The sequence below is a fragment of the Prosopis cineraria genome, unplaced genomic scaffold (genome assembly GCF_029017545.1).
Source record: "Prosopis cineraria cultivar Desert tree isolate PC_DT_omini unplaced genomic scaffold, ASM2901754v1 PC1340, whole genome shotgun sequence".
Classification (NCBI taxonomy): domain Eukaryota; kingdom Viridiplantae; phylum Streptophyta; class Magnoliopsida; order Fabales; family Fabaceae; genus Prosopis; species Prosopis cineraria.
Genome location: NW_026556665.1, coordinates 8,793 through 32,909, shown reverse-complemented (window position 1 = coordinate 32,909; position 24,117 = coordinate 8,793). Strand labels below are relative to the sequence as shown.

General features: G+C 34.8%; 1 protein-coding gene across 2 annotated transcripts; it reads left to right on the top strand.

Moving 5' to 3' along the window:
• Positions 1 to 1,241: 1,241 nt before the first annotated feature.
• Positions 1,242 to 24,092, top strand: LOC129299891 (MADS-box protein JOINTLESS-like). 2 transcript variants are annotated; one of them, XM_054938366.1, is made up of 8 exons: positions 1,242 to 1,259; positions 1,728 to 1,913; positions 20,384 to 20,459; positions 21,548 to 21,609; positions 21,703 to 21,802; positions 23,095 to 23,136; positions 23,642 to 23,680; positions 23,834 to 24,092. In XM_054938366.1, exons 2-8 carry the CDS (start codon positions 1,732 to 1,734, stop codon positions 23,942 to 23,944), a joined length of 612 nt encoding a protein of 203 aa, XP_054794341.1. In that variant the 5' UTR covers positions 1,242 to 1,259; positions 1,728 to 1,731; the 3' UTR covers positions 23,945 to 24,092. The 2 variants fall into 2 exon arrangements, with proteins under 2 accessions (XP_054794341.1, XP_054794339.1); XM_054938364.1 differs by lacking the exon at positions 1,242 to 1,259 and having other exon boundaries at positions 1,689 to 1,913.
• The last annotated feature ends 25 nt before the right edge of the window (positions 24,093 to 24,117 follow it).

Here is a 24,117-nt window from a genome sequence, read left to right as displayed (position 1 = left end):
TGGTCGATTGACAATTACGCATTAATGAATTAACAAGTAAGTATTAATGGAATAACAAGTTCAATTAGACTTTGTTTGGAAACTTGGTTTATATTGTATGTAAGATTTGCATTATATTATTAAGAGGCCTTATTGGCATAGTGGTTATCAAGTTTTTTGGTGTGCCAAGGATCTTGAATTCAAATCCTCTTTTGCTACGTTGGGGCATTTATCCTCTAGCAGTGTTGGAGCTTTAGCAACCGCCATTGATAGTCTAGTCGTTAGAGTTTCGATGACTATTGTAGGATAATTTGGTGGCCAATAGTTGAGACTCCAATGAGGTGGAATCCTAAAAAAATATTTTTTATTAAAAAATATAAGATATTTTTAACTGAATCTCACCTTAAATAAAGTAGCTAGTTATTTTTTTTTAAATTAATTCTATCTTTTCATATTTATCCCCATAAAACACTTTAAAATAAATATAAAGTAATTTATTTAATAGAGGCATTTAAAAAGAAAAAAATAATTACACCTCCAAATTAAAAATGTCTTATATTTTTTAACATTCAATTCTTTAAAAAATAATTTACATTTTTTAATGAAGAGAGTAAAGGGTATTATGATCATTTGATTTCCCACCTTCAAATTAAAACATATTTTTTTAGATTTTATAAGTCGTTATTTGAAATTAAATCCTACAGGGTCCTCTATTAAAATTCTCCCGAAACATAATTATTCATTATAAAAAATATTTATGTGGGCAGCTTTGAAAGCCTAACTTATATTTGAAAACATCAGAGAATATACAAAAGCGATGAGAAGATCAGCAGGTTGAACACGCACACACGCACACACACGCAGAGACACACACACGAAGTGTACAACTTGCATTTTACACTATTAAAAAACCAAAGTAAAGCAGTGAAGATATTGGAGATTCGAGGAGTACGAGGGTGAGAGGTGTCTCTGTCTGAGGTAGCCAACACACATGTCTCTCCGTAGTCCGTACTGTAAAGTAAGTTAAACTTTTTAAAAAATAATTAAGACAGCCTGTGATGGCTACCCACCCTACCTTCCTTTTTAAATGTTACATTTGAGGAAATTTTTTTTTAAAACAAAAATTGCAGATAAAAACCCAGCTTTCTAGCTTGCCCAAAACTGGAAATTTTGAAGGCAGTCACAGCTTGTCTAAATCTGCTTATTTCTATCTTATTCCCTCCTTTCCAATAGACGATTTTGTTCTGATTTAGGTTCCAACTTCACAGGCTCAGAAAAAGGTAGGGGATGAAAGTGAAATCATAATTTTTTGATCTCTCCCTCACATTTGATCTCCTTTGTCAAGCAAGTAACTAAGCTAACTGATTTTTGCCCATTATTATTTCATGGTTCTTTTCTTTCACTTTCAGAGTTTGTTCAAGTTCTGTTTTTTTTTTTTTTCCTGTTTTCTGCATAGTCAAGAGCCAAACCCAGGAAACCCTAATCTCTGTTCACTCCCTTCTTTTCTGTAATGATAAATTTCCTTTGCTTTTCTTCCTTTTCCTTTACACCTCTGTAGCTATCTGAATTTTTTTTTTAAAAAAAAAAGACAAGAAAGAAAGAAACCTATCTGCAGCTTATCAATCTTTGTACGTACTTCAATGTTTCTGTAAGAGATTTAATATGGTACTCTTTTGTTTTATTATTTTCTATGTGGTACTAAGCCCCATAAATTAATTTTGACTGATGATTGATCTTTTGATCGAGAGGGAGATGACGAGAAAGAAGATAGAGATAAAGAAGATCGATAACATAGCAGCGAGGCAAGTGACGTTCTCAAAGAGGAAAAAAGGGCTTTTCAAGAAAGCGAAGGAACTTGCTACGCTCTGTGAAGCTGAGATTGGTCTCATGGTCTTTTCTTCCACCGGAAAGCTCTACGACTATGCCAGCTCAAGGTCTCTTTCTTCTCCTTATATAGCCCTGAATCTTACGTGTACTTCATCTTCTCTCCATATAGCCTTCATTTTCTATCTCTACATATAGCATTCTTCTTCATATTGATAAGTCAAATCCTGTACAAAATTTTAATTTTAAAAAATTATATTCCCAATTGGCCTGGGTAATAAATTCTTGTGTCTTTACCTTTAGAGAAAAATTTCATATACAAAAGAGCAATCAAACTAACTCAAGTTGATATTATAAAAGTTCTAGTCAGTTAAATAGTTAGAGGTTCAAATCTTAACGTCTGTGTGTGTATCAATTACGTGGGAGCAATATACTTTTGCTATCAGTGCTCCAGAATTAGGTTTCTTCTTGTGCTCACCAAAAAAGATTAAAAAAATAATAAATCATAACAAATTTCAAAGTTGGTTATTAGTTAGCCTTCCACAGAAAGTGAGATTTTCTTATAGTTTGGCGTTTTTCACTTTATTTACACATTAGATGTAAAAATATTTAGCTGTATCATTTAACTGTTTAATATTGAATAAAAATTTAACTATTTAATATATTCTAAATTATTCCACAACAATTTTGGAATATTTACACATTTGATAGTAAATTTGTTTATTTTAACATGTTCTACCTAGAATATCATCATGGGCTGTAACGACTGGTAAGACTAACATTTATGTATTTCTATATATATGTATTTTCATGGGCGCACATTTATGCATGCTTTATTCCTATGAGAAAAGCATTGAAAAACATTAATTATGATTAGATAATTGTACAAAAATAAAGTAAAACGATACAGAATATATCGAATAGAGGCTATATTCTCCTAGTTATTTTTTCAATATCAAAGTAATTATTAATATACATAAAGGATGCAAATTAAAGCCACAACTATAGTTATACTTGTGTGCATCATCTTACCATGATACTTGCGATCCTTAGTGTAGCTAGGTTGTGGTCACTTGGCTATCACTATATAATGCATTCAAATCTGTTGTCCTAGCCGAAGATTCTTATATGCTTAATGAATTTTCTCAGCCATGCAACCAAACATGCATTGAACTTTGCCTTCCAAAGTTGACAACAGTTAGGGTAAATATAAGACAAAGTTAACCAACTTCGTGCTTATTAACAAACATTAATTATATGCTTAAAATTGTGCAAAAAAAAGCATAATTAATAATCATATTAAAATGTTGTTTGGGAATTCAAACCATAATAAATAAAATCAATTATTCTAATTTTACCATATATTAAGAACCAAAAAAAAACTTACAAGTTTGGCCTTATGTCAAGGACTAGAGATAATATGTCTCTGCATTGATTGATAATATGTCTCTTCATTGATTAGCACAACATATGCTTTGCAAAGAGCCTTAATCAAGTATCCCACGATCCTCTTGATCATTTGTTAATGCTTTTGTCCAGGATTGGATTGAAAACGTCTCATAACACCCAAAATAAAAAAGAAATCAGGTCTTGTAGGAGTCGTTTGCCTATATACAATTAAACTTTGTGGATTTCTACCTTTTTGGACAAAATTCCTCTCACCTAATTAAGCTATTTATATATCCATTAAGAAATTTATTCCTCACTTCATTCTGACGTAATGGAACATTTCCTCTTCTCCTACAGCGTTGTGTCTCTCAGGACCATGCTATAAAAGAATCACCATATAACATTTTAGTCATGGCCAACCCATAAAAGTTTTCAAAAAAAAAAAAAATCCCCATTATAACTCTTCTTCCCCTAGTTCATCCAAAAGTCCAAGACCACCCATACTTTAGCCTCAAATGATGATTAGGATGTTTAATTACTTAATAATGACATGTGATGTTAAAAAATATAGTAAAAAAATCTATCATATATAGGAAATATCGATAAGCCAAAGTGTACAATAGGAAAGATGATTTATGGATCTAATTACGTTTCTACTTTTGTTGTTTTCACATCTTCTTAGCACTAGCATAAATAGTAACTATAATATAATGGAGTTGTCATCGCTTTGTTATCGTAAATATTTTTGTATATCATATTTTTAGGGATTGAATAGCTAGCTAATTGATCTGTCAACGCTTTATTATTGTAAATATTTTTGTATGTAATATTTTTAGGGATTGAAAAGCTAATTGATCATTGGCATTAGTTATATAAGTATTTCACAAGAATTGATTCGAGGTTCTTCCTCTTGTGTATATATATCTCATTTACCTTTTACTATTTGAAACACACAAAAAAAAAAAAAAATCTAGAGTTGAAACTCGTTAATTCACGGGGGACAAAATAAAGGGTATAAATGCTATGATTGAGGTTCTAATATCTCATTTACCTCTATTATCTAGCTTGACCACTGTGAAGAGAGTCATACGTGCTGATCCTGGTCTTCAACTTGTGCCCTCGCTCCTTTCAATTGGTCACTGACAAATAAAGGTTAAAAGTGCTACGGTCACATGTCTCACCATGCCTAGCTAGGAAAGTATGGATGTCATATTCTCCGAGGAAAACCTTTTTTACCCCAAGTCTTCCATTAAGAGCGAGTGTATAAGTGAATTCATACTTGGAATGAAGCTCTTCAACATGTAATAATTAGCCAGCCTTAACCCTACCTGTTAGTTTTAACACTTCTACTTTGATAAGATTTCGAATAAAATTTAGACTTATTCAAGAATGAAGCAGCAAAAGATAAATTAGGATTAATTTTATTTGATTTAGTATTTTATTTAGTTCTTTAGATTCTATAATTCTTTAGATTTTATTTAGATTTAGTATTTTATCCATCATTCAATATTTTAGATTTTAGGAGATTTTATTAGTTATCTAGATTTATTCATTATCTTAGATAGTTATCTAAATTTTATTTTAGAACGTATTTAGCATTATAAATATGACTAGCAACCTTGAAGCTAGCATATCATGATTAATAAAATAGTCTTTTAAACCCTTTGGAGATTCTCCCAAGCATGGCTATTGAGAGAGATATAGAACGATATTCTTATTTTATATCATTTCAGTAGATTTTTTCCTCTTATTTCTTTTAAACATTTGAGCACCTATCATACTCATGATCAAATGACTAAAATATAGGTGGGAAACCCGTAGGGGAGAAGAATGGGAATTGGGAAGTTATAGAACTTCCAAGAGGCTATGGATCAGGCACCAGAATGTAAAGAGATCATAATAGAGGAAACAAAAGCCTTAGAAAAGAATGGGAATTGGGAAGTTATAATAGAACTTCCAAGAGGTAATTAAGAAGCTTGTTGACTTCAAATGGGTTTTTATTGTGAAAACTGTAAGGTGCAAATTGGGAAGTGTAATGGCTAGGGGTTTTCCATATAATTATGGAATTGATTGTGCAAAATTTTGTGTGCCTATAGTGGCTAAATTAAATACAATTGCATAGTTCTTCTATCTTTATTAGCTAGTAATCATAACTGGCCATTTCAACAGTTTGACATTGAGAATGCTTTTTCTAATTGGGAATCTTATTAAGGATGTTTGCATGGCATTACCTTTAAGTTTTAGAGGACATAAGGAGAAGGATAAGGTTAGGAAAATTGAAGAAGTCCTTTAAATGGTTAAAACATTCTTCTAGCTTGGTTTGAGAGGTTTAATTTGAAAAGGGGAGGCTGCAAGTAAGGACATTCATATCACATTATGTTCGTTGAGCATAAAGAAGTGAAGAAGAATATTCTCATTATGCATGTGGATGGCATTATGTTGATAGGAGATGATATACATTAGAAATGAACGATCTAATAGAAGTAATGGCTGTTGAGTTTAAGTTAAAAACCTCAGACAAATGAATTATTTTTGGGACACAGAAGTTGCTCGATCTAAGAGAGGAATTATCTTAGAGGCAATACATATTAAGTTTGTTAAAGGAAATAGGAATGCTTGGTTTTAAACCAAGTGACACTCTTATAGAGGCTAGAAAAAGACATAAAAATGAAAGTTGTTGATAAAGTATGGTATCAAATATTAGTTGGAAAGCTGATCTATTTGTCCCATACTAGTCTAGATGTAACATTTGTGATAAGTTTTGTTAGCTAGCAAACGAATCAATCTGGAGAGGGCCACTTAGAAGAAGTACTGTATATAAAGTTATGAGATGCTTGAAAGGGTCTTTGAGAAGAAGAGCCTCCTCTTCGAAAGGGGAGAACATTTGAATATACATACATACATACATATATATGCATTCACATATATAAACTAGGGCTAGGGCAAGATCTAAAATAGATAAAAGATCTAATTAATTTTGTCTATTCTACCTTTGTCATATAGAGGAAAATCTAGTGACTCAGAGGAGTGAGAAACAAAATTTGAAAACCAAAAGTAGTGCTAAGAATGAGTTTAGAGATGTAGATCATCAGAGGAGTGAGAAACAAAATCTAAAAACCAAAAGTAGTGCTAAGAATAAGTTTAGAGATGTAGATCATCAAAGAACATACTACTGAAGGAATTATAGGAAGAGGTTAAGATGCTAATAAAATTATAGTATGGCAAAAAAGTTGTTATTTCTTTCAACCCAATTCAACATGATTGAACACGCATATTGAAGTGGATATATAGGCATTTCATTAAAGAAATGTGGAAGAAGGAGTTATTGTAATGAGAGACACTACTATCTAGAAATATTCATAGAGGTTGACCACACCATTAGATTGATGCATCACCACAACTGTTTGGCATAAATCTCATGCACTAGCTGTTAACATATTTGGTCCATTAATTAGGTGATCGAGTCAATAATTCTAAGGATTAAATCTAAGATACTGTTGTGATGTTTATGATTTGATATGATGGGATTACAGCATTGTAAACCTAATATGATTATGATTATGATCTGATATGTACCATTGAAAGCCTTGTGTATATATTGAATATGTATAGCTGATTAAATCAATAAGATACAACTCATTTCTCCATATCTTGATCTTGGTATCAGAGCAACACCAACAAATTGCCATCATTAGTTCATCTAGCAACTCCACTATTTCATCTTCTCCAACATTTGGAAAAACAACATCGTTACTACTTTTGGTACGAGCTCTGTTCCTATCAAGTTGGATGGATAGGTAGAACTACCTCTTCTAGTAGTACACAATCCTTCCCATTGTTTATGATAACTAATTGGAAAGTTTTCTCAACAAAGCTTCTAAATGCTTGGACGAATTCATTATTGAAAGTAATGTGTCAAACCAAATTTGGCATTCTTTGCTTGGATCTCCTCTAACCAATTGCTTCTCAGATGGCTCTTCTCAATGTTGACTCTTGAGATCATAGCTCAATTTTTCATTGTTTAACGTCATCCAAAATTGTCAGTCAGCAAAGGAACTCACAAGCTCTCATACTTAAGCCCGTATCACGCTGCTAAAAAATGATCTTCAGTAGACTCGTAGGGGGTCCATGTTGATGAATGACTATCTCACTAAGATAAAATCCATATCAAATAATTTGCTCCTTGCTAGTAATCTACTCTCTTTTAATGATCTTACCTCCCAAGTGCTTACAGGTCTCGATGCTAATCACAACCCTATACTTTGCCAAATATTGGAAAAGATAATCTTAGCTAGGTTGAGCTACAAGCTGCTGCCTTGCTCATCTTTGAGCACGACTTGAGCAACTTAACAAGTTTAGTAATCTCAACCTAAACTTGCATTCTGTCAACCTCACCTCTCATGAGGTTGTAGACGTAGATAAGGAAATCATACCTCTTGACTCCCATGAAGATGTGGCTTCGGTAACTAAGGACGTGGATGTTCTCCTAAAGGAAGTAACAAAGTTGAGCATCAATTGTGCCATAAATTTGGTCATTTGACTGAGACTTACTATAATAGGTATGATTGCACCTTCAATGCTCGTTCTTCATCAGCCACCCCCTATTACTCTACCTATATAGCAACTCTTGAAATGCTTGATGATTAATAATTGGTATCTTGATAGTGGAGCCACTGCATATGTTACCAATAATATTGAACAACTAGATAACTCTTGCTCTTACTCAAGTAAGCCTCTATTTGTTGGAAATGGTGAGCCTATAATAGTTTCATGTATTAGTCCTAAAGAACTTTTTGTTAATGATGGTAATAAGTTAAAGCTGGAAGACATACTTCACACCCCACATGTGATGAAAAATTTGCTTAGTGTCTAGAAGATTGCAAATGATAATGATGTTTTTATGGAATTTTATGCCTCTATTTGCTTTGTGAAGGACAAGAAGATAGGAAAATTCTGCTTTGAGCGAATCCTGAAGGTGGTGGACTTTATAAGCTGCTTCAGGCATTAACATAACAACATAGTAACCAAAATAAAAATACAGTTAATAATTTCTCTTTTCGTGTTTGAAATAAGCCTATTGTTAATGATGAACTAGAATGGTGCGACAGATGCTTAGGATATTTGTCTTTTGGCATTTTGTCAAAAGTTTTACATTCTTGTAATTTTCAAGTTCCAAGTAGCAATAAAGACTTCTTTCGTGAGGCTTGCCAGTATAGAAAAATGAAAAATTTACCATTCATTAAATCTAAATCTCATGCTACCAATCCATTAGAACTTATTCACCCAGATGTATAGGGATCCTCACCTATAAACTCTACTATCTATTTTCATTTTTATGTTCATTTTATTAATGATTACAATAGATATACTTAGATCTATCCTTTAAAACATAAGAGTGATGTTAAGATTGCCTTTATTCAATTTAAAAATATGGCAAAAACCATATTGATAGTAAAATCAAGTGCTTGCAAAGTGATGGGAGTAGAGAATTCAAGATCTTGGCACCATTCTTAATGAAGTAGGGATTTATTTTTGTGATTCTTCTTTGTATACATCACCTTAGAATGGAAGAGCAAAACACAAACATCGACATATAATTGAACTTGGCCTTTCTAGTTGGCCCAAGCCAATATGCCTATACAAAACTGGTGAGAAGCTTTTCAAATGGAAACTTATTTTATTACCTTACTACCTATATTTGTTCTTGTAAGACCATTACCATTCAATAAGAATTCATACTATAAAAATTTAAAAGAGTTTGGATATGCTTGCTACTTGTGTCTCAAACCGTACAAGCATAAATTGGAGTTTCATGTGACACAATGTGTTTTTCTTAGCTACAGTAGAATTCACATAGAGTCATCACCTATGTCTGTTCTTGTAGGATCATCACCATTCAACATGCTTTACAACAAGAATCTAGACTATAAAAATTTAAAAGTGTTTGGATATGCTTGCTACTTATGTCTTAAACTGTATAAGCATAGATTGGAGTTTCATACGACACGATGCGTTTTTCTTGGCTACAGTTGTTGTATGTTACTGCTTTATTTAAGGGCTTTCTTGTCTTTATGCATGATTTTATTACTGCCTCTTTATCTGTTGCTGAATGTTAGAAAAGTATTAACAGTGTAGGACCTTACACGTGTTTAGGTTTAGGGTATATGTGTTGTGCCCTGCCTCTTTGATCATTTATTAATGGAATAGTCTCTTTCTTCCTCCCTTTCTTCTCTCCTCTTTTTCTCTCTTATCATTTGGCATCAGAGCCATCTCTCCGGCTATGGCTCTACCGAAGACACGATCCTCCACTAAAAGGCTTAGTGATTTGGAACACCACTTCGAAATGCAATCTACGTTAGTGCAACAGAACACAGACAATATCTCAGAAATGAAACAGATGCTTGACAAGTTTTTCGATCATTTAGCAGATATATCTGCTAAACTTTCAACTATGGCAGCTCAACCTCCTTGGCCACTTACCTTTGAGATTGGTGAGCCCTCCAACCCTTCTATTGGCCCTGCCCAACATCCTATTATGTCACCACCATCCCAACCCATCATCATTCCACTTCTAACTTTGCCTCCAACACCATTCTCACATCCTGCCACACCTTCAGCTTTAGCTTCACCACCCCCACCACCTATTTCTGCCCCTCCACCATAATTTAGCTCATTCCAAGGCCTGATTCCTACACCTCCTTCCCCATATTCAGTTCCGACTAAACACAGTAGAGTCGCATTTCCTAAGTTCGACAGCACTGACTTTAGAGGATGGGCTTAATGATGTTGTCAATTTTTTTCTATTGATGAAACTCCTCTTGAACATCACATTAGGTTTCTAAGCATTCACCTGGAGAAACGCATATTGCGTTGGCATCTCTCTTTTGTGAAACAGAGACAATTATCGGACATTTCTTGGGATGACTACTTTAAAGAAATAGAAGCCAAATTTGGGGATATTATGGATGACAACTCGATGATTGCCATTAAGAAACTTTAGATGGGTGAATCAATTGATGAATATGAGGAGAAGTTTGATGAGTTATTAACAGAAGTGGACTTATCAGATGACGCTGCGATGAACTGCTTTATTGGTGGATTAAGGAGTGACATTCAACAGAGCGTTCTCAACTTACCATCTTCCTTAGCTACTATGATAAAACTAGCGAGACACCAGGTCATCGTGATTCAGGCCATTCACGATCATGCCCCTGTTTTCACATCTTCATCACGTCGTTATCTATCTTCGTCCGTGTTCAAGGCCGCCAATCCTTCTTAAGTATCCTATGCTGCCAGTTTGGGTCCCTAGTCGGACTTCCCTTATAAACCTACTTCATCCTTTAGCCCATTATTGGAGAAGCCCAAACCATCTCCTCCAGCAAACTTGGTATCTTCAGCCTCTTCCAAGCCTCAAAAGACCCTCTCTAAATGGGACATGGACGAACGCTAGTGCAAGGGCCTCTGCTACTAGTGTGGTGGGCGTTATAGCAGTGGTCATAAGTGTTAAGAATCACAACTCTATGCTCTTCTTGTGGATGATGAGCTCGACATTTTTAAAGATGCCAAAGAAGAAGTAACTAGTGAAGAACCTACGGGTACTATTAATGCTATGAAAGGCCGAGAAGGGGTTTCGACCCTGCGTTTGCTTAGACGGGTTAAGCGTTAACAGGTCATTATTCTGATTGACACCGACAGCACTCATAATGTGCTTGATTCAAAGTTAGCTAAGAGACTCCGATTACTTGTTCAAGAAAAGCAAGGAGTTTGCATTACTATAGCAGACGCTCGCCAACTTTTAATTACACAGTATTGCCCTAATTTAGAGTGGGATATTGGTGACTTTGTCTTCTCTTCTGATTTCTTAATAATGAATATTAGGACGTATGACATGATTTTAGGGGCACAATGGCTCAAGTCATTGGGGCCATTTACTATGGATATGATTGAAGATTTGTTTGAATTTTACAAAAATGGGAACCTCATTGAATTTCACGGCATAGGGTGCAAGTCACCAAACCCTGTTGTTTACCCACCCATTTTGGATGGTCCTTGGTTACCAATGGATACTCTCTACCTCATTCATGCTCCTCTTCAACTTCAGGTACAATCTTCCCAGAACTCATCTCTTTCTGCCTATTAGCAGCTTGAGTTGGAAGCTGTTTTAAACTCATTTCTGGATGTGTTTGCTGAGCCTTCTACTCTACCCCCATCACGTGTTTTTGATCACACTATTTCCTTCAAAGTGAATCATCCGATTGCCAGCCTTATTGGTATAGACCTATTCAGAAATCTAAAATTGATAAGCAAGTACAATAGATGCTTGACAATAGGATTATTAGAGAAAGCCATAGTTCCTTCGCTACTCCAGTTGTTTTAGTACAGAAAAAAGATAGTACATGACATTTTTGTGTTGATTATCGAAGGTTTAATGAGGCTACTGTCAAGAATAAATTTCCAATTCTAATTATAAAGGCACTCTTGGATGAGCTTACTGGAGCTCAATTTTTCTCTAAATTGGATTTGTGTGCTGGTTATCATCAGATTTGAATGAATCAAGCGGACATTGACAAGACAGCTTTTCGTACTCATGATGTCTTGTACGAATTTATAGTTATGCCATTTGGCCTTACCAATGCTCCTGCTACTTTTCAAGGTCTTATGAACTCAGTTTTTCGACCCTTCTTGCGGAAGTTTATTTTAGTCTTTTTTGATGATATTTTAGTTTATATCAAACATTAGGTAGCTCACTTAGATCAGTTGTCACTATTACGGCACCATCAGTTGTTTGCTAAGGCCTGTAAGTGCACTTTTATAGCAAACCATATAGATTATCTTGGCCATGTCATCATTGTTCATGGCGTTCAGGCAGATCTGAAGAAATTGGAAGCCATAGCCTCTTGGCCTATTCCTTCTTTGGTTAAGGAATTATACAGATTTCTTAGTCTCACAGGGTATTACTGATGTTTTGTGAAGGGATATGGTTCTATTAGTAGCCCCCTCACTGGAATATTAAAGAAGAGTGAACGTTTCGTGTGGTCTCCTCAAGCTTAGGCAGCCTTTGAATCCCTCAAGAATGCTATGATCTTTCCCCCAATGCTTGCTCTTCCTAACTTTAATGAAACTTTTGTGATTGAAAATGATACTTCGGGACATGGTTTGAGGGTAATTATATCTCAAAAGGGTCACCCCTTAGCTTTTGCTAGCAAGTCCCTTTCAACTCGCAAGCGCCAATTATCTGCTTATGAACGTGAGCTGCTAGCTATTGTTTTTGCTGTCAAGCAATGGCGTTCTTATCTTTAGGGGCAAAAATTCATTATCAAAATAGACCAATTGCCCCTAAAACATTTATTAGAACAGCAGGATTTGAGCCAAGAGCAGTGTAAATGGCTTCATAAGCTTTGGGGATTCGACTATGACATCCTCTACCACAAGGGTTGCGATAATACAGTAGCTGATGCTCTTTCTAAACACCCTATTAGGGATTGTTTGGCTATTTGTTTGCCTATTTCCCCCCTATATGACAGAGTACGTGACTCTTGGCTCCTTGATGATCAATTATAGCAACTAATTAAGAGTCTTGAACATGACCCCTTGTGCAATTCTAAGTATACATGCCAGCACCATCTGTTGAAAAGGAAGGGTAAACTTGTAGTAGGGGTTGATTGTGGACTTTGAGAGGATTTACTTCAATTTTTTCATGCTGATGCTATTGGTGGTCATTCTGGTATGAATACCACTTACAAACGATTAGCTTCTTTCTTTTATTGGAAAGGAATAGAGAGAGATGTCTGCAACTATGTGCGCCAATGCACCACTTGTCAACGCTTTAAACCTGAGTTGGTCGCCTCCCTAGGGCTTCTCCAACCGTTACCTATCCTCAATCACGTCTAGTCTGAACTCTATGGACTTTATTAGTAGCCTTCCTAAGTCTTACTCTAAGACCACTATTCTTGTGGTTGTTGACCGCCTATCTAAGGCTGCCCATTTTATGGCCTTGAAGCATCCTTTTACTGATGTGGATGTCGCTAGTGTATTTATGGATAATGTTGTCAAGTTACATGGTTTTCCCAAATCTATTATTTCGGACAGCGATCCAATCTTTTGTGGCAAATTTTAGAAGGAACTTTCTAGATTATATGGAGTTAAATTGCACTTTTCTTCCGCCTACCATCCTCAAACAGATGGCCAAACAGAAGTGCTTAATCGTTACTTGGAGTGTTATCTACGTTGCATGACTGGTGATTTCCTGAAACAATGGGTTAAGTGGCTCCTACTAGCTAAATTATGGTATAATACTACCTATCATTCCTCAATTGGGATGACTCCTTTTGAGGTAGTTTTTGGTGTACCTCCTCTTACTCATTTGCCTTATATCACGGGTGACTCACCCAATGAGATGGTTGATAGAACTTGTATCACTCGAGAGCTCACCTTGCAATTATTGAAGCAGCACTTGTTGAAGGCTCAACATCGAATGGTGTAACAAGCTAATAAGCACCGTTCTGAATAGCATTTCAATATGGGGGATATGGTTTTCCTCAAATTACATCCCTTTCGAAAGAATTTGTTGAATAATTCTTCCTTACATAAGCTAGCTGCTTGTTATTTTAGGCCCTTTAAAGTGCTGAAGCGTATTGGATCTGTTGCTTATGAGTTGGACTTGCCTCCTCACACTCGGGTGCATCCAGTGTTTCATGTTTCTTTATTAAAAAAGTTTGTTCATCTTGCTGTTACTCTTCATTCTACCCTGCCACCGGTTGATGATCATGGCCAATTTATGCTAGAACCAGATGAAATTTTAGGCTGGAAGATTATTAAGAGACATAACTTGCCCATCACTCAAGTTCTTATTCGTTGGAAGTTTTCTCAACTCGAAGATGCCACATGGGAAGATCTTTCAGCCATCAAACAACAATTTCCTCACTTCAATATTCTTGCACCTACTACTACTTCCATCCTTGTAGACAAGGATGTTTTTGTAATTGGATGAGTCTTTATATCCTATCATGTAATTTTCAAGGAAAATGAATTCCCTTTCAACATGGTTTTTTTTTCTCATACTCAGTCCATGAAGAGTCAAAATTTTAGCCTCTTCAACCTATCAATCATTCCTCTAACTCTTAGAGCATGGGATGTGATTCTACAGATGAAGAACACAATCATCATATGTCTGATCTAGGTCCATCTCAATCTATGCCTTCAATAATCTAATCCACTGTGTCTAACACTAAAGAGTCCCAAGTGGTACTAACTCAGTGATATCATCTCCCAGTCTAGGCCTAACTGACACCAAATCTAATTCTACTCTCATAGTTTCGCCTAATCTATGAGTTGTTGTGGGTCATCATATGACAACTTGATCCAAAAATGGTGTTTTTCAGCCGAAGCATCCAGTTATTAGCATTGTCTTTCATACACCAGAAGAACCTAACTAACATGATTGAAGCACTATCATAACCTAAGTGGTATACTACCATGAAAGAAGAATGTGATGCTCTTTTATGAAATGGAACGTGACAACTTATTCCATGACATGCAAATCAGAAGATTGTTAATTATCGCTAGGTGTTCAAAATGAAGTACAACCCAGATGGGTCTCCTTATCGCAACAAGGCATGATCGATAGGGAAGGGCTTTCAGCAAGATACAGGAGTAGACTTGGGTTAAACCTTCAATCCAATTGCTAAGATTACCACCATTAGAGTTATTCTCTCCATTACTGTATGTCTCAATTGGACAATCAAACTTGATATAAATAATGCCTTTCTCAATGGGACAATTATAAAGGATACGTTCATAGTATAAGCAGAGGGCTTTGTTGATCCAATAAGGCCAATGCAGGCTTGCAAGCTATGGAAAGCTTTGTATGGATGCAAACAAGATCTATAGGTGTGGGTCAAAAAATTTGGAGGAGTATTGCTTTAGTAGGGCTACTACAACACCAAAGGTGACAACTCTCAATTCATTCTATGGCAACGATAGTACATAATTATTACTCTCATGTATGTCTATGATATCCTTATAACTTTAAAATGATTCCAAATGAATAAGTGAGTTTACAACAAAACTCAACGACACCTTCTCCCTAAAAGACTTAGGGAATGTTCACTACTTTCTTGGGGTGGAAGTACAACGAGATGTAAGAGGAATACACCTCAATCAATCTAAATATGCCACAAGCATATTGAAGAAATTCAGCATGCTATATTCTGCTCCATTCAAGATGCTAATAGTTACAGGAAAAGTATTCACAGGGGCAGACAAAGAACCCTTTGGGGGCCTAACAAAATTCCAAAGTGCAATAGGAGCATTACAGTACTTGACCAATACTAGACCAGACCTCTCCTATACTGTCATTCATCTTAGCTAATTCCTTAATTGACCCACCTCAGCACATTGGCAAGCTATCAAATGCGTATTGCATTACGTAAAAGGAATAGTTCTACATGGCTTACAAATTAGGAGATATAAGCATCTTGACATCATGTCATATTTTGATGCAAATTAGGAAACATGTCCTAGTGACAAGCACACGGTAACTACTTACTATATTGGTTTGGGTAGAAATCTCCTCTCCTAGTCGTTTAAGAAGCAAAGTGTAGTTGCCTGATCCTCCATTGAGCCTGAACATAAAGCCTTAGCTAACTGTGTAATGGAGATTGCATGGCTTCATTCTCTCTTAATAGAGCTCAAATTTCCAATAAAACAAATTCCTATCATATGGTGTGACATGGTGTTATAGTGTTAATGCAGCAGCATTGGCAAAAAATCCTGTATATCATTCACAAACATAACACATTGAAATTGACATGCATTTTATTTGGGGTCAAGTTCTTGCTCAACAACCGAAGGTGTGTAATGTTTCCTCCTATGAGCAGATACAGATCTTACAAAACCTTTGGGCCACACTCAATTTTTGTATTTATGGTCTAAACTTAGGGTGTGCTTTTAGCCTTCTTGTTTAAGGGGGAATGTTTATGTATCTAGTCCATTACTCAGGTGATCAAATCAACAATTCTATGGATTAAATCTAGGATACTGTTATTATGTTTGTGATTTGATATGATAAGATTACAGCATTGTAAACCTGATATAATTATGATTATGATCTAATATGTACCATTGAAAGCCTTGTATAAATTCTTCATATCTTGATCTCTAGTATGTGGGAGCACATGGCATGTACTTTCTAGCAATGGCTTAGCTTTCTAGAAATAAGTTAGTTTTCAACCAAATCAATTAGTTTTCCAAGTCTAGAAACTTTCATTTTCAGCCTTTGTTGGCTATAATTGTGTGTGGCTTATGGTTTTGACTTCTATGCACTATTTGGTTGTTGTTTCTTCATTCAAGGTTACAGAAGTTATGCCATGGTTATTTCAAGACAATTAAGGGTAGCTTTATAGGATGCAATAGTGGTGTGCTTGGTTAGATTATTGCAGTGACTAAGTTGAAGGTAAAGGCCTATGTTACTTCTCCTAATGCTAAAAAATGTGTCCTTGGCTAGATTCAATTGCAAAATAAGGGAGTTTTATCCAAGCATTAATGGCCTTACAAAATAAAATGATATGGATTGTTGATTCTAGAGCATCATATCCCATGACTAGTTGTCATCAACTATTCACCACCTACACACCATGCTAGTAATTCAAAATTGAAGATTGCTTATGGTTAGTTTGCACTAGTAATATGAAAAAGGGAATATCTACATATTGGATTCTAAAGCTTTAGAATATGTTCTTCATGTGTCCAAACTTGATTGCAATTTTCTTTTTGTTGGTTTATTAACCAAGTAGTCAACTTATTTTGCTAAATTTCTCCTATCCCATTACATGTTTTAGGATCTATCATGTAGTATGATAATTGGTAGTGCTAAGAAGTATATATATGAAGGGCTATGCTATTTTGAAATAATTACTCAAATGAGTAATCCATACTCACTTATTGTAAGTAATTTTGCATCTACCTCTAAAATTAATGACCTTATGCTATGACATAAAAAGGTTGGTCACGCTAATTTTCATTATCTTTAATAGTTATTCCCCAATTTATGTTTCAACTAGAATATCAATATAAAATCTAGTGTAAGCTACATGAACTTACTAAACACCAGCGAAGTTCGTTGCCTATAGCTGAATATGCTCCTACCAAACTTTTCAAAACCATACACAATGACTTGTGGGGACCATCCCATGTTGCCAACCGCACCAATAATAAGTGGTTCATTTCTTTCATAGATGACAATACTCGTTAGTCGTCTCTATTGGGTCTACTTTTAAAAGAAATGCTTGAGGTTTCATATGTATTCCATAATTTTTGTGCTATGATAAACAGTCAATTACATTCTAGTTTTAAAATTTTACACACTAATAAGGGCATTGAATATTTCAACAATCTCTAAGTATGTTTCTTCACAAACATGGCATCATTCACAAAAGTACTTGTGTTCATACCCCTAATGGAATAGAGCAGCTGGGAGAAAAAATAAACATATTTTTGATGTGGCAATAGCCCTTATGTTCACTTGTAATATTGTAAAATATTTAAGCAATTCTCCTTATAACATATCTTATAAATAGAATGCCAAGTCAAGTATTGTCCTTTAAATCACCTATCAAAACATTACATAGTATATACAGTGTTTCCTGTGTTAAGATCAATATTCTTCTCTATGTTTTTGGTTGTAAATCATTTATCCACCTTCACTAAAATCCTAAACCGAATGCTGTATTGTTAAAAATATTTTTCTAAGTTACACACCAACAAAAGGGTCACAAGTATTATGATCCTGCCTCTAAATGCCTCTTTGTGAGTGTTGATGTTGCCTTTTTGGAGGGTACCTCGTTTTATCCTAAGACTTCAATTCAAAGGGAGAGTAAGGGTGAATTTGAGACTTGGGAAAGCAAGGGACCCAATAGAGATTCAACTTCAAACTCACCGCCATTTCTTCATCCTCTTAAACATTGTTCAATTGTGCCTAATCCCAATCCTTTGTCACTAGTCTCTTCTCTTATGCCATAAACTAAGGAAACATGATGGAGATGTAGAAAAACCACAAAAGGGAGAGTTTATTTACTTACTAAAGAACATCATAAAATAGTGAGCAACTTGTACATGAAGTACTAAGAGATTTAGAACTACAGGTAGCTCTTGAAGCTAAAGGGCTAGGACAGTTAGAACCTAGGACAATTCCTAAACTCCCATATGTCGATCCATCCAATGAGCCAGATATTCTAGAACAATTAATTGAATATAATAATCTTGATTATCTTCCTATTGCTCTTAAGAAACAACCTCACTCATGTACTTTCATCCTATAAAGTGGTTTATGCCTTATAAGGCTTTTTAATTTCTTCAAGATTATGTGCTTTCACTACTAATATTAACAAGATAAAATTTCCAGCAACATAAATGAAGCTCCTGAAATACTAAAGTGGAGGAAGCCTGCTTTGGAAGAGATATATAAAAGCTCTAGAAAAAAGAACAATACCTGGGAAGAATTTCATTTACCACAAGGAAAAGAAGCTTGTAGGATGAAAATGGACTTTTACACTAAGTATGATGCTAGCTAATAGAACTTTTGATAAATATAAAGTTCATCTTGTTACCAAAGGGTTTAGTCAAACCTATGGCACAAACTATTGCTGAGATATTTGTCCTAGTTGCAAAGCTTTAGCACAGTCAAAGTCCTATTATAATAAGATGAAAATCTTGATTGGCTACTTGATCAACTGGATATCAAGAATTCTTTGTCAGTGGTGACGTAGCAATAGAATTGTATATGAACCTTCCTCTTAGATTTGAAAACTAAGGTAAAAGCAACATAGTTTGCAAGTTGAAGAAATCCCTTATTAACTAAAGCAATCTCCCAAAGCCTGGTTGGATAGATTCTCAAAGATACTAAAAAAGTAGCACTATCAGTAAAGCCAGTTTGATTATACACTTCTTGTTAGACACATGGAAGGAAAAAGGGCCATATTAATTGTTTATGTGGATGATAGTCTTAAATGGCAATGGCATCGAAGAGAAAGAGATTGAAGAAAGTCCAAGCCTCTGAATTTGAAATAGAAGATTTGGCCCAAATGTGTTATTTTTTGGGAATTGAAGTTGCTAAGTCAAAGAAAGGAATATGTATCTCACAGAAGGATTATATCCTTGATCTCTTGACTGAAACTGGAATGCTTGGCTACAAATCAAGTGATACTCCTATTGAAATAAAAAGGAAGAGGAGGAAAGCTAGTTGACGAGGAGATATATTAGAGTTTGTTGAGAAAATTAATATACCTATCACATACGACCTGATATTGCTGTTGTTGTGAGCTTCGTAGGTTAACATATGCACTCATCAAAGGAAATTCACTTATGAGCAGTGTATAAAATTTTGAGGTGCTTAAAAGGTTCTTTTTTGGAAAAGAACTATTCTTCAAAAGAAGTGAACAATCCAATGTAAAAATATTTACTAACGTTGATTAGGCGGGAACTTTAGATAATAGAAGATTTGCATCTAGGTGTTGTACCTTCATATGGGGCAACATGGTAACTTGGTGGAGCAAGGAATTAACAGATGTGAGAGCAAGAAGTGTTCTAGAAGTTGAGTCTAGATCCATAGCTCATAGAATCTGTAAAGGCTTGTGGTTGCAAACACTTCTAAAAAACTGAGATAGTAAGAAAGCCACAAATACATCTTATAATCCAATTCAGCGAGATAGAACAAAACAGGTACGTGGAAGAGTGGACAAATATTTCATCAAGGAAAAGATTGAAAGTGTAGCTGTGTGGCTAATATACATCCCAATGAAGAAGCAATTAAGTTGTTGATGTTCTCACCAAGAGACTTCCAAGAGATAATTTTGATGAATATGTAAGCAAGTTGGGCATGATCCTTTATTAGCATTATTTCTCTTTTTTTTCCCCCTCAGTGTATATATTTAGGATGTATATATGGTGCTATTCAAAATAATAAGATACATCTACTTTCTCCCAAATATTATGCAGGTATGCATATGAACATAAACATTTTAGCGCAAATGAGTGAAGAAAGTGCATATGTGGCATTGGCGTATTCTGCAGTGAGAATTGGGGAGGTGTATAATAATGTTAGAAGATCATTCAATGAGACATACGAATCATTTAATCGAAAATGACTTAATAATCTACCAAAGGGATTCTGAGATATTGCTTTTTCTGTCTCAAGTATGCAGCAGATAACTCTGAGACATGATATGCATTTAGGCATGCACAGATCAGATCAACCTTGTATTGATTTGCAGGTAAGCAATTAATTTCCTTTCTGAAGATTTTCTCTCACCATTTGGATGATGAGGTAGAAACTGATGACTTTTTACATAAAAGCATATATGAAAACATTAGTCAAAGGAAGTCATATTCTTGCAAATAAATCATTCAATTGTTTGAACACGGATTATCTGAGACCGCTTTAATTTGAAAGGATCACATTAACAACAACAAAAGGCCCCTCAGCACTAATTATAATTGGTTATTCGTAATCATTAGCATTTCTCTAGAATATCATTCTCCAGAAAAGAAACAACCATTGGTAGAGAAGCCTACTTAAGTGTAAACAAAATGGTTATTAATCTTCTATCATAGGAAGTAAAGATGATGACAAATTTCTTGAGAACTATATTAGGGGTTTGACTGGGTGTGTGTGCAATTGTCTCTAGGGCAATACTCTAAGAAAAACTTAGCTAAAAGAAAAACTAAGCATAATTGTTAGCATGTGCATATGATCTCATTTCATAGCCCCATTTTAATTCGACTATTTGAGGCTGGCATGAATGCTAAATCTCGATTAACATTAATTCCCGTGAACACAAAAGAAATGGCTAGTAAAACCAATAATAAGCAGCTAATATATTACTTAATTATAACCTTTATCAAACATATAGCCTCTAATGGTGTTGCTAGTTTTCACCCTTAAGTTTGTTGGATTCGTTGTAATTTTATTATAAGTTATAATAAGTGCATAATTCTTTATGCTTGGTTTACAGCATCACCTAATTATTCTGCATGATTTTTATCCCAAATAGATTTTTTTTCCTATAAAAATCTTTACTTTCTTGCATCAATCAGCTAATAAAAAAATTGTAACTTTGCATTCTCTAATACCTAGATCTTTACATTTTAAAGTTCTATATCTCTAATTCTGAACATAAACAATCTATACCAGTTAATTGTATGAAGTGCATGCATGCCAATTAGCATGTTAATCAAGACTTAATAAATCTCTTCAAACTTAAGGAACCAACCCCACATTCTTTTATCTGGGCAAACAAAGTTCACAGACAACCTGATGTAAAATCCTCAATGGGTTTGTCTTGGAAAACTTATGTTACAGATTGGAAGTGAAAGCTACAATAAGCTGAGCCATGAAATTGAAAAAAGGACTCATGAACTGAGGTATGGAGGTGTACTGCACAACAAGCACTGTGTAACCAACCATATAGCTACTGTATTGTATTAATGAATTACAGGGTTATTTCACTTGAACAGGCAATTGAATGGAGACGAGTTGCAAGATTCCACAATTCAAGAATTACAAAAACTAGAGGAACTGCTTGAAACGGGTTTGATGCGTGTTTCAAAGGCAAAGGTTGATTATTTTGTTTCCCTTATACTGGATTAATGGTACGCAGGAATTAATTGAGGGCAGGAAAAAGGAATTGGAAAAAGAATTCTGGGTGCTTTCATATGTTTGTTATGCAGAAACCAAGATTTTATAGGAAGATTGATTCCACCAAAATTGGTGAAACCTGATCCCACCTTTGGGACAATGGAATTGGTTTCATTCTATAAAAATGAGTTATTTAATCATTTTGTGCCCATGTCACTCTCCTCTATCCCTCCCTCTTCTTCCTAGATAGCTCTATCTCCTCTGTCCACTCTCTCCTCCTTCTCTTCTCTCTCATTTACCTTTTTGTCCCACCTCACTCCCAATCTCTCCTCTCCCTCCCTCCCTCCCACTCTCTCCCCTCTCTATCCTCTTTCCTTTCTTTTTTTGTCATTAGGTTGTCTAAGTGTGAGTAGATTTAAGATGATGTGAGATGTCCTACGCCAAATAAACTTAGAATTAATAACTAATATAAAATAAAAATAAAGGACCCATCATTTATGAAGAATGGGGAGCGATTGCTTAGACAAGAGAGAGGGGAAAGGGGCAAGAATATTATTAGCCAAAGCCTAAAATCAAAACCTGGTGTTTGGAGCATCTTTCACATCGGGAGTTTGTGGACTCACATTAGAGAAAGGGAAATTGTTAGGTTATCTAAGTGTTAGTAAATTTAAAAAGATGTAGGAAGTCTCACATTGGATAAAATTAACCTTAATAACTAATATAAAATAAAAAATAACCCATAAATATATGTCTTAAGTTTTGATTTAAGATGTGATGTCATTTAACTAATCTTGTCCCTTCCTCCTCTCCTCTCCTCCCCCATTTCTAACACCTGTGATGACAAACATGATTTTAGACCAAAATATGCCACTAGTAGTGCCAGTTCCTCCAAAATTCCTTCTAATATGCCAAACAGGCCATAGATAGAAAATGTTTGGGAGATGTGAGGAAAAGGAAACCAGTGAAAGAAAATGAAGAGGTATGTTTACTCTTGTTTGAAATAATTTTATCTTGTAGAACCCATTAAATTGGGAGGACTTTAGATCAAATATTCATGGGATAAATTTTGTTAATTTTCTATTTTAAAAATCTAGACCATCAAATTTGATTTGGACAGGCCCATATCATCATATGTGCACTCTAGGAATGTTGAGGTAATTTGGGTCTCTCTGTCCTGCAATAAAAATCTTGACAGTACGTCTAATTACTACTCATTAAATCATCTTTGTGGACTTTCATCTTATAAGATTATAGTTTCTTATGTGTTTCAGGATAAAGCAATGATAGATGAGACCTTCGAACTCAAGAGAAAGGTATTTTGTCCATTAGTAATTGAGAAAGTAACAGCTTTAATTGATACTAAAAGAAAAGTTGCTCTATTGAGTAAATTAGAGAGACGAACAGTCTTACATGAGCAGTTCACCATTCTTTTAAGTCTTTTTTTGCCATGCAAACAAGATTGTGGAAATTAAATAGCGCAAATAAGTAGTACATTTCATTCTGTTTTATCCTGCTTAACTTCCATGATGATAGAAATACACAGTAAGTATATAATTTATGTGCTTAAGAGGTGTACAAAGTATGTCTTGCTTGCCAATAACGAGTCTCAACTTAGGAGGTTTGATATAGAGGTTTTGGTCCCACTACTTCCAAATTTTATTTCATCAGATAAAGTTTTTTATTTTTATTTTGAAAAAAACTACTGAATTAATTAAAGGATATTGGTGGTATCCCAGTAATGTGTTATTATATAGGTTTGGTAATATATACTATTTATTACCTTAATCTCTCCCTCAAGCTTCATCATATCTGATTCAGGGTAAGCAGCTAATGGAAGAGAACAGGAGATTGAAACAGGTGATATATTATGACTATGTTTTTCAGATCCTGCCTAGTTTTTGTTGTTGTTGTTTTTGATGCAAATGCTTGGTTATTTTTTTTCTCTGTTAATTATTGCAAATGATAGAGGATTGGAATGAGATAAATGATAAAGAAAGTTTATGTTTTCAGGTTACACTAGAACAAGGACAACCATATGACTCTGTGATCTCGTCCAGCTCATCTGATACTCCTCAACACTTCAAAGATTCTGATACCTCTCTCAAGTTGGGGTTTTATTGATCATATATAATATTCAATTATATATGGAATTGAGTAGCATTTAAAAGAAGATATGATTGGATTTATTTAAATCAATTGAGAACTAGAAAAGAACAAAGAGGGGATGGAACTCAAGCCCCACACAAGAGAGCACATACATGGGATTTTCCTTCAGAATGTGAGTAAATATCAAC